The following is a 12,085-nucleotide window of genomic DNA, read 5'->3' as shown; positions in this document are numbered from 1 at the left end:
ATATAAGTTAAAAACTTATTTGGAGAAAGCCTGGGACATGAGGGAGGAAGTATTGTTTCAGTAGGAGTACGATGTGTATTTAGGTATTTATTCTTTATTATATTTATCCATTTATTATTATTATTATTAGTAGTATTAGTATTAGCCAATATATATATCATTATTATAATCATTACTTTAATTTTGTATTTATTTATTTAATTATTTATTTTTTTCTTTTATTATTGTTATTATTGCCATTATTATTATTACCATTATTATTGTTTTTATTTCTGTTTTTTGTTTTTTTTGCCAGCAATAATGGAAACTATCTTCATGTAATGAAACATGTACTTTGGACTAATGTGCATCTTGTTGCAAAGGTGTCATATAATCACATGGGGGATGGGCCACTAGGTGGCATGACACTAAAATAAAAGCATATAAATGTCATATAAATACATATTTTTCTTCAATCAAATGCTGCACAAAAAATAATATTGTATAAAAATCAATGTTGTTGTTAATTACTGCAATATCACAGATGGTGATAATGGGAAAAAATAATCATTATCATTATTATATGTTTAAAAGAAGTCAATTTTATGTGTATTTTGTTACTGAAATCATGGACATAAACTAAGGTTTAAAGGGTTAAAATCCTGGAAATGACTGAATATTTGGTAGTTATCAGGACTTATGTTGGTGGAAAAAAAGGAACCCAGTAAAAGTAGAAAATAATATTTATAATGTACTATTTTTATTGTAATGTTTGACAGGGAACATTTTTTGTTCCAAACGTGTTAAGAGTGAAGCTTTTTTTGAAAAACAAAACAAAACAAAACAAAACAAAAAACTGGCATATCACAAAAATATGAATGCAAGTCAATATTGCTACTAATCATAGACATATCCGAGACTGTAATAATTAAAACCAACAACAAAAAAAGTAAGAATATGGAAAATAACCTCTATCATTGTTTTGTTTTTTCATTAAACAAACAAACAAACAAACAAACAACAACAACAGCAACAACAACAAAACATTGGCATCGTTAGAAGAAACTGGTACTGAAAGGGTTAAAATCCTGAAAATGAATGAATGTAGGAGTTATTATCAGGACTGATGTTGGTTGAAAAATGTAATGCAGTAAAAGCTGAAAATAATATTTATATATGTAACCGGGTGAATTAGAGACTTTTTATAGGGTGTTTTGATAGCCTGATATGATACATGCTGAGGCCCAAATACTGCAAAAGTTGTTTCTTCCGACTGAGGTAGCACTGTCTCTTTATGAGCAGCACAGCGCTAGACCCGTGAGAGCACAGAGTTCTGAGGAGACGTTAGACAAACGAAACTGAAAGTAAATGAAACAACCGCGAAACGTGGGACAACTGAGGTGTGTATCTTTAGCTGTATAGAGGAAAATATCCCTGTAAACGATAATCTAACACAAAAATAATCAACACCGCCAGCAGATGAGGTGATGATTAAGTTTGCCGAGCAAGGCTGATGAGTGATGATTCTGTGTTCTTGATGATTTTTGTAGACTGTTAAAACGTGTTCACTGCGTCATCTCTCCACCACGCTGAGGGAAAGACTGAACAGCGGGGCAGCGTAAGTGGTGATTTGTTACACTTATGGGTGGAAACAAAGTTTTGGTGCTTAATGCTAGTTGTTTACTGAGATATCTGAGTTTTGTATGCTTTCGCCTAATTTTAGAGGGGAGATATGCCGTGTTGAGTTCCTGGTGTGTGTCCTTGTGTGCAGGTTACACGCAGGAGTGAAAGTGAGTTTTTTATTTCTTTTTTTTTGTGAACTTTATTTTTTGACTCCTGTGAAAATGTTTCATTTTTGTTCATAAATGCACAGTACATTTCTACTAATTTAATACACTACCAAAGTTACTGAAGTACTTGAATAATCCTGTGGCTTAAGAAAATTTATTTATTTGCATTGTATTTTTGTTTTCTTGCCAGGGAAGAGCCACTACTGTTGTCTATGTTCTGGAGTAACCTGTTAATTGTTTTGTTGTCAGTGAACCTGGTCTTTTAGAGAGAGTAACCAGAGATTGTACCTTAAAGGTGCAGGTGTAGTAATGGGTGTTTTTCTGGCATCAATGCTGTCAGAGTACAAGAGTTAACAGTTGGAGTACCAGTTTTGTGTACAGAAAAACACGGTAGCCATCCTTTACAATTTCCACTGTTATTATCTACAATCCTCAATATACAGTATTAACGCTGTTCTTATATTTTTATGAGTTCAGTCGGGAAATAAAGACCCACATAAAATTTTATTCTGTGTTCGGTCCCATCATTCATTGACCGGGCCACATATATACTATTTTTATAGCACTTTTTGACAGGGTAAATTTCTTTTGTACCAACTGTGTAATTAGTCAGAAAACTGAAACAGTGCATGAGGGTTAAATAAATAAATCATATTTTACAGGCCAGATGGTAACCATGAATTTCCAATATTTGGTCAGTTTACCCCAAAACAAACATATTAACACGGAATATTCAATCAGAAATTTTGGAGATGAGAGTTTAAACAAGAAGCTCGATGCTGTGTTGATTGACATTGGGGGAGACCATTAACGTTTTACATCCATGGGGACTGCAAACATTGAAAACCAGCTTACAGTGTTAATTTTTTTTAAAAAAGCTACTTCTTGCGTGGCAAGAGACCATTATATGAGTGACTGTCTATAGTCAGTTTATTCCCCCAGTGCATGATGGTTACTGCCTTCAGTTTACAGAAGCTGCAGAGAATTACACAAACTACTCAACTGAAACAACGGTAGCCGAGCTTTTCCTGGGTTCTGCAGGGGGAAATGGAAGCCTGCGAGCAGACTGTCTTTGCCTCCTTCAGGAATTTGTTGTTGTTCATGTTATGTGGGGTTATTTAGGTATAGTTGCTATTTTAAGAGGTCCCCTTCACTTCAAATCTTGTTTCAATACATATTTTCTGCTGGAAGCTCTTCAGTTTCATTAAGGGGAATATATTATGGACATTTTCAGTGTCTTGAATATTGATCTCAAACTCCAGCAGCAGCTTTGTACCATTCACTATCCAAAGAACTCTCCAGATCTTCAGAAAACTGTATCTGCAATCCTCTATCAGAGCCCTGTGCTGCTACGTGCCCGCTGATTGGTCGGTTTGCCGAAGCCACCCAGGAGGAAGCGGGAAAAGGCGAGCACTCCCTCCCCCGCTTCTATCGATGCAGAAGTTTGCAAACAGTAAACAGACAAACTAATGAAGTTTGCTGTTCATGCAGGAGCGCACTGAATGCCTGCTCAAGCAGACTGATTTGTATAATGTGTAAGCTACATTTACAGAGAAAAGTGTCATTATACACACTCCTGGTTTGGAATATTAATATTATAGGACAGATAGTGTGTGTTATATAATATTAATATTATATATACAGCAGTAGATTACTTTTTACTTGGAAATGCACACAGAGCAGACTGTGGACGTGTGAGAAGGACACAGGAAAAGGACTTTTTTCTTCCTGTCATAAAAGTTGTGTGTTACTACATGGAATAATTTTATTTTACCTCCATCTGTACAAACACATGATCCCTAATGTCAAGTCAAGAAAATCACCTCAATCAGGAAAATAAAGACTTTTATTGACAATATAATGTGCACTGCATCCATAAGAACAACAGAAAAGAAAAAAAAAATACAGATATAATTAATAGTTTTGTTCTTTTGAACTTTCACTAGAGAAAAAAAGTCATCACCAAAATAAAAGTCACCACCAAAAAAAAAAAAGGTCATACACTTTAATATTTCGTTGGACCGCCTTTAGCTTTGATTACGGCACGCATTCGCTGTGGCATTGTTTCGATAAGCTTCTGCAATGTCACAAGATTTATTTCCATCCAGTGTTGCATTAATTTTTTTACCAAAATCTTGCATTGATGATGGTAGAGTCTGACCGCTGCGCAAAGCCTTCTCCAGCACATCCCAAAGATTCTCAATGGGGTTAAGGTCTGGACTCTGTGGTGGCCAATCCATGTGTGAAAATGATGTCTCATGCTCCCTGAACCAGTCTTTCACAATTTGAGCCCGATGAATCCTGGCATTGTCATCTTGGAATATGCCCGTGCCATCAGGGAAGAAAAAATCCATTGATGGAATAACCTGGTCATTCAGTATATTCAGGTAGTCAGCTGACCTCATTCTTTGAGCACATACTGTTGCTGAACCTAGACCTGACCAACTGCAGCAACACCAGATCATAACACTGCCCCCACAGGCTTGTACAGTAGGCACTAGGCATGATGGGTGCATCATTTCATCTGCCTCTCTTCTTACCCTGATGCGCCCATCACTCTGGAACAGGGTAAATCTGGACTCATCAGACCACATGACCTTCTTCCATTGCTCCAGAGTCCAATCTTTATGCTCCCTAGCAAACTGAAGCTTTTTTTTCCGGTTAGCCTCACTGATTAGTGGTTTTCTTAAGGCTACACAGCTGTTCAGTCCCAATCCAATGAGTTCCCTTCGCATTGTGCGTGTGGAAATGCTCTTACTTTCACTATTAAACATAGCCCTGAGTTCTACTGTTGTTTTTCTTCAATTTGATCTCACCAAACGTTTAAGTGATCGCCGATCACAATCATTCAGGATTTTTTTCCGGCCACATTTCTTCCTCGAAGACGATGGGTCCCCACTATCCTTCCAGTTTTTAATAATGCGTTGGACAGTTCTTAACCCAATTTTAGTAGTTTCTGCAATCTCCTTAGATGTTTTCTCTGCTTGATGAATGCCAATGATTTGACCCTTCTCAAACAGACTAACATCTTTTCCACGACCACGGGATGTGTCTTTCGACATGGTTGTTTAGGAATTGAGAAGCAACTCATTGCACCAGTTGGGGTTAAATAACTTGTTGCCAGCTGAAAGATAATCGCCCATGCAGTGATTATCCAATAGGAGGCTCGTACCTATTTGCTTAGTTAAATCCAGGTGGCGACTTTTTTTTTGGCCAGGCAGTGTAACTTCCAAAATATAATGTATAATGTACATTATATTATATTATATTATATTATATTATATTATATTATATTATTATATTAATCTGTACAGATTAATAGTAACTATCATTTTAAAGGGAAGTTTCTTTAATATTACTTCCTATGCAGAGTAATGTATAACACTACTGTTGCATTACTTTGTCCCAAAAAACTGCAGAAGTCCAACAAGGCGTTAAAAATGTCAAGGGGTCGAAAAATACTGAGAAAATATCAACACTTTATATCACGTGATAACATGTTACTGCACAGAGTAACTGCACGTAGTAACAGCAGTGATATTACCACAAATCTATTATACAGTTAAATTACTCAATTACTGCTTAAACATGATGTAGGACTCTAACACGTTGCTTTTACTGCATTTAAGACGTATCATTGTATCATATAAAAATGAAAAAGTCACAGTGTAGTATGTCTTAAAAATGGGGGGAAAATACTCATTAAAATGTCATTACTATGACATCCCCCCCTATTTTTACATGCCACCAAAAGTAAAAATGAAGAAAAATGTCATCAAAATGAAATGAAGAAAAAGTCATAGTATTGCATGTTGTCACAATACTTCATTGTATAGTATCACATAAAAGTAAGAAAAAAATATAATTGCATAGTGTGTCACAAAACAAGAAAAAAAGAGAAACAGAGCATGTCATAAAAATTTGAAAAAAAACTGCAACTGTAAAAAGTCATGGTGAAAATACAATAAAGAAAAAAATAGCACAGTATTTCATCAAAATCCAAAAAGTCATAGTAAAGTATCTAATAAAAATCTGAAAAAGACATCATTGTATAGTATGTTATAAAAATACAAAAAAATCAGAGTAACATTTGTCATAAAAATCAGAAAAAAATCATAGTATAGTATGTCATGCAAATGCAAAAATTACATAAAGATTGTATTAAAAAATACAAAAAAGTCATAGTATAATTAAAACATAACACAAAATGGAAACAAAAATCCAATTATAATATGTCTTTAAAATGCAAAATAATAATAATAATAATAATAAAGTAAGTCTTGCAAAGGAAAAAACCCTCATAGTAATAAAGACGTCATACTATGGTATGAAATAAAGATGTAAGAAAACTTATATGAGTACTATGTATTAAAAATGCCATATTATGGGGTGCCTGGTGGCTCAGTAGATAGAGCGGAACAACATGTACAGAGGCTTTGTCCCCGCAGCAGCAATCGAGTCCGGCCTCGGCCCTTTGCTGTCAAAATATGTCAACAAAATTTAAAAATATAAAAAAACAATATAAAAGTAAATAAAAATAAGTATAGAATATCTCAGTGTAGTATGGTAGTATTACTTTGAATTTATGTTATGTAGTATAGCGATACTACATAACATAAATTCATAATAAATGATGCCTTAAAAATGATGCCTTAAAAATGCAAAATAATAAAATAATAATAACTATGCCATGAGGGCGGCACAGTGGCTTTGTGGTTAGCACTGTTGCCTCACAGCAAGAGGGTCCCTGGTTCGAATCCCGGTTGGTACAGGGTTCGGTCCGGGCGGGGGCCCTTCTGTGTGGAGTTTGCATGTTCTCCCCGTGTCTGCATGGGTTCTCTCCGGGGTCTCCGGCTTCCTCCCACAGTCCAAAGACATGCAGCTCAGGTTAATTGATGACTCTAAATTGCCCTTAGGTGTGACTGTGAGTGTGTATGGTTGTTCGTCTATGTGTCGGCCCTGCAATAGTCTGGCGAACTGTCCAGGGTGTACCCCGCCTTCCGCCCGATGACAGCTGGGATTGGCTCCAGCCCCCCCGCGACCCTTACGAGGACAAGCGGTTACAGAAAATGACTGACTGACTGATTGAACTATGCCATGGCAACAAAATATTATATATTATATTATATTATTATTATTATGATGTAGATATATAGTCAAAGTATAGAATGTCCTAAAATCCACAAGCTGTGTGTGCTGTGTGTGTGTGTGTGTGTGTGTGCGCGTGTGTGTGTGTATGTGTGTGTGTTTAAACTCACCTGACGTGAATCCTGACGTGCTGACATACTGCGGGTAAGCGTGTTACATCACTTCCGGTGTATCTTGTCTGTGTCTCTGGTAGCGTCTCTGAGCTGCTCCTACGAGCGATTCTCAGCTAATCTTCGAACTTGTTCCTGACTTTGGCTGCTTTTATCTGTCTGTGACTCAAAACTCACATAAGTTTTACTTAATCACTCACAGCTGTCTCCTCCTCTCAGCGGTTTTTCCTGTGTATTCACAACCGCTCTCACTGTTAGCCGGTTAGCTTAGTTAGCATTAGCTTTGGTTAGCGATGGCTTCTTTCTGCTCCTCTCCCTCTTCTGCTCTCTCCTGCTCAGTGTGTCAGATGTTTAGTTACTCCTCTGCCTCCTTCAGTGATAGTGGTACCTGTAACAAGTGTAGTTTATTTGCTGCGCTGGAGGCGAGGCTTAGCGATCTGGAAGCGCTGCTCCGCACCTTGGATAATCCCTCTTTAGGTGCGATAGTTAGCAAGCCCCCTGTAGCCGGTGCGGACCGACATAGCATAGCCTCTGCTAGCTGTCCCCCGGCAACCCCCGTGCAGCCGGGAGGTTGGGTGACTGTCCGAGCGAAGCATAGTAAGCCGAAGCCCACGGTACACCACCCACCCCCCCTTCACGTTTCAAATAAGTACTCCCCTCTCAACCACACACCGACCGAGGACACAACCCTGGTCATTGGTAGCTCTATTTTGCGAAACGTGAAGTTAGTGACACCAGCGGCCATAGTCAAATGTATCCCTGGGGCCAGAGCGGGCGACGTCGAGTCAAATTTGAAGCTGCTGGCTAAGGCTAAACGTAAATACAGTAAGATTGTTATTCACGTTGGCGGCAATGACACCCAGTTACGTCAATCGGAGGTCACTAAAATTAACATAGAGTCGGTGTGTGAGTACGCCAAGATGATGTCGGACACCGTGATCTTCTCTGGACCCCTCCCCAATGTGACCAGTGGTGACATGTTTAGCCGCATGTCAGCACTTAACCGCTGGTTGTCGTGGTGGTGTCCAGCAAATGATGTGGGCTTCGTTAATAATTGGCACTCCTTTTGGGGTAAACCTGGTCTTATCCGGAGGGACGGCATCCATCCCACTTTGGATGGAGCCGCTCTCCTCTCTAAGAATCTGGCCGATTTTATTAGAGGTCCAAAGCCATGACAAACCAGAGTTGGGACCAGGTTTCAGAGTCGCAGTCTTACACGCTTCTCTGAGCTTCCTCTAGCACAGTCACACACCCATAATCTAAATGTTATAAAAACAGTGTCTGTCCCCCGACCACTTCATTTGTTTAATGCTAAAATAAACAAAAGGGGAGTTGTACATGAAAATCTCATAAAAATTAACTCATCTCCTGTCATACAGCATCATAACAGGAGAATTAAATGCGGACTCTTGAACGTTAGATCCTTATCAACCAAGGCTCATTTAGTCACTGATTTGATATTGGATAATCATATTGATTTATTTTGCCTCACTGAGACCTGGCTTTGTCCTGATGAGTACGTTATCCTGAATGAATCCACTCCTCCTGGTCATATAAATAGTCACGTTGCACGGGACACTGGCCAAGGAGGGGGAGTCGCTGCTATTTTTGATTCAAGCTTAGCAATTCACACTAAGGCCAAGCTAAACTATAATTCATTTGAAAGCCTTTTTCTTAGTCTTTCTCACCCATCCTGGAAAACTCTACAGTCAATTCTATTTGTCATAGTGTACCGCGCCCCCGGCCCATACTCTGAATTTCTATCTGAATTCTCTGAGCTTATATCAAGTTTAGTGCTCAAATCAGACAAAATTATTATTGTAGGGGATTTTAACATTCACATGGATGTTAATAGTGATAGCCTTAGCTCTGCTTTCTCCACACTTTTGGATTCAATAGGCTTCAGTCAGTGTGTACATAAACCCACCCACCGCTACAATCACACCCTCGATCTAGTCCTTGCATACGGCATTGATATTGCAGATTTATTAGTCTTTCCTGAGATTCCTGCTCTATCAGACCATTATTTGATAACTTTTAATTTTTTATTACTTGACTACAAGCCTCTCAGTAAGAACTACTCTTCTAGATGTCTATCTGATTCAGCAGTGGCTAAATTTAAGAAACTAATTCCTTCTGCTTTGACGTCATTACCATGTCTTACAACGACTGAGCACACTACTACTATCTTAAGTCATTCTCAAATTGACTGTCTCATCGATAATGCTACTGGCTCACTGCGATCAGCTCTCAACACTGTTGCACCCTTCAAGAAGAAAATAATGAAACAAAGAAAATTAGCCCCATGGTTTGACCTCCAGATTCGCAAATTGAAACAAACGTCGCGAAAATTTGAAAGACATTGGCGTTCGACCAAACTGGAAGAGTCCCGTTTAGTCTGGCTGGACAGTCTTAAAGTCTATAAGAAGGCCCTCCGCCATGCCAGGGCAAACAATTATTCATCATTAATTGAGGAAAACAAAAACAATCCCAGGTTTCTTTTTAACTCTGTAGCCAGGTTGACTCAGAGTCACAGCTCCATAGAGCCCTGTATTCCTTCAGCCCTAAGCAGTGACGACTTTATGAATTTCTTTAATAATAAAATTATAACTATTCGAGATAAAATCCATTCCCTCTTACCCTCAACTGACCTGACCCCGAACTCAGATAGCCTGGATATGGCAGCAAGGCCCGAAATTTATCTAGACCATTTCTCCCCCATTGACCTTCATCAACTCTATACTTTGGTTTCTGCATCTAAGCCATCAACATGCCTGCTAGACCCCATCCCAACTAAGCTCCTTAAGGAAGTTTTGCCTTTATTAGACAACTTTTTATTAGATATAATCAACGCGTCTTTGTTAACAGGTTATGTACCCCAGTCTTTTAAAGTAGCTGTCATTAAACCTCTTCTAAAGAAGCCCACTCTCGATCCTGAGATTTTAGCTAACTATAGACCGATATCTAATCTCCCCTTTATTTCTAAAATCCTTGACAGAGTGGTTGCTCATCAGCTCTGTGACTTTCTCCAAGACAACAGTTTATTCGAGGACTTTCAGTCAGGCTTCAGACTTCATCATAGTACAGAGACGGCACTAGTAAAAATTAATAACGACTTATTTATCGCTTCTGACATGGGTCTGGTCTCTGTTTTAATCCTATTAGATCTCAGTGCCGCATTTGACACCATTGACCATCAAATCTTACTGCACAGACTTGAAACCTCAATTGGCCTTAAAGGAACGTCACTAGCCTGGTTTAAGTCATACTTATCAGATCGTTCCCAATTTGTTCCCACATCAATGATCAACCCTCCGCACATACAAAGGTCTGCTTTGGAGTGCCACAAGGTTCGGTGCTTGGACCAATCCTTTTCACTTTATATATGCTTCCTCTAGGCAACATAATTAGAAAACATTCCTTAAATTTCCATTGTTATGCTGATGATACGCAATTATATATATCTATGACACCAGATGAAACTGATCAGCTATCTAGACTTCAAACATGTCTTAAGGATGTAAAAGCCTGGATGAGCCGTAATTTGAATTCAGACAAAACTGAAGTTACTGTTCTTGGCCCAAAACACCTCAGAAGCTCCTTTTCCAACAATGTAATTTCTCTAGATGGCATTACCCTGGCCTCTAGCACAACTGTAAGGAACCTCGGAGTTTTATTTGACCAGGATTTATCCTTTGCCTCCCATATAAAACAAACTTCAAGGACGGCTTTCTTTCACTTGCGTAACATCGCAAAATTTAGACATATCCTCTCCCAAACAGATGCTGAAAAATTAGTACATGCATTTGTCACCTCTAGGCTGGATTACTGTAACTCCCTATTATTTGGTTGCCCCAACAAATCTCTTAGGTCTCTCCAACTGGTGCAGAATGCTGCTGATCGTGTTTTAACGGGAAGCAAGAAAAGGGATCATACTTCTCCTGTTTTAGCTTCTCTGCACTGGCAAGATCACTGCGCTCTGAAAATGCAGGGTTACTTGTGGTTCCCAAAATTTCCAAAAGTAGGTTAGGAACCAGAGCCTTCAGCTACCATGCTCCTCTCCTATGGAACCATCTTCCAGTTTCGGTCAGGGAGGCAGACACCGTTTCAACTTTTAAGGGTAGACTTAAGACTTTCCTCTTTGATAAAGCTTATAATTAGGGCTGGCTCAAGCTGCCTGGACCAGCCCATAGTTAGGCTGACATAGGTTAACCTGCCGGGGGACTTCCTCTGATACACTGAGCTCCTTTTCCTTCTCTCAATGCCGCCATCAAAAATCATGCATGTCTGTTAACTGCATTGCCATTTGCAAGCTTAGCTTAGCTATGTGATAGCCATGTGGTACTCTCACTACCTGGGGCTCGCGATTACAGAGCCTGGGTCTGTTGAACTGCACTACGCTAATCCTGTTGCCTCTCGGGAGCGTTCCTGCTCCCTTGTTTCCTAGTTTCCCTGGATCCTGGCCGTAACCTTGACTGTGCCTGACCGTGGTGATAGCTGTGCTGATGCTGCGACCCTGCCTTTGGTTGTGCTCGTGCTGTGGCTGTACTGATACTGTGCCCCTTGCCCGCCCTGATTGTGGTCCGGTCCAGGTTGCGCCGATGCTTTGGACAACTCCCTTTCAACATATGCATGAGACTGTTACCATCTCTCTCAACATCATCATAGAGAGCAATTACTAATTTCACACCTACCATTATTGTAATATGACATGCATCTGTTTCTATTATTGCTGTGCCGCACAGTTAATGATTACAATAAAAAGAATTTTCACACCATTACATTAAAAACACGTCTAAACAAAAACATTGGATGTACCACTGCACATAATCACAGTTACACCTAACACAATATTGCACATATATTGCATTATTGTGTTAGACCTCAAGCACTGGGTGTCTCAGTGTGTTGGTTGCCAGCAGCAGCGCTCAGTCAAACTGGCAACCTTAAACTGCACAGCAAAATCAGCATACCCAAATTAACACTCTCAGATTTGATTTCAACACTTTTGAAGTGTCTATATGGGTCCACACCAAAAAGAGTTAATTCAACTCTTTT

At 39.2% G+C, this 12,085-nt stretch overlaps 1 protein-coding gene across 1 annotated transcript; it reads left to right on the top strand.

The window, feature by feature from the left end:
• Nucleotides 1-1,303: 1,303 nt before the first annotated feature.
• LOC121964826 (uncharacterized) lies at nucleotides 1,304-11,815 on the top strand. Its single transcript, XM_088077340.1, has 4 exons — nucleotides 1,304-1,379; nucleotides 1,530-1,597; nucleotides 1,703-1,769; nucleotides 1,960-11,815. The coding sequence occupies exon 4, from the start codon at nucleotides 7,321-7,323 to the stop codon at nucleotides 8,200-8,202; it is 882 nt and encodes a 293-aa protein (XP_087933466.1). The 5' UTR covers nucleotides 1,304-1,379; nucleotides 1,530-1,597; nucleotides 1,703-1,769; nucleotides 1,960-7,320; the 3' UTR covers nucleotides 8,203-11,815.
• The last annotated feature ends 270 nt before the right edge of the window (nucleotides 11,816-12,085 follow it).

Source organism: Plectropomus leopardus, chromosome 5 (genome assembly GCF_026936395.1).
Source record: "Plectropomus leopardus strain MGB_pleo_1.0 chromosome 5, ASM2693639v1, whole genome shotgun sequence".
NCBI lineage: Eukaryota > Metazoa > Chordata > Actinopteri > Perciformes > Serranidae > Plectropomus > Plectropomus leopardus.
Note: the sequence above shows the minus strand (reverse complement) of the source record. Positions and strands in the feature narration are given on the sequence as shown.

Bases quoted from the DNA above. Each gene is read 5' to 3' on its own strand.
- LOC121964826 (XM_088077340.1), top strand. From the start codon at position 7,321: ATGGCTTCTTTCTGCTCCTCTCCCTCTTCTGCTCTCTCCTGCTCAGTG.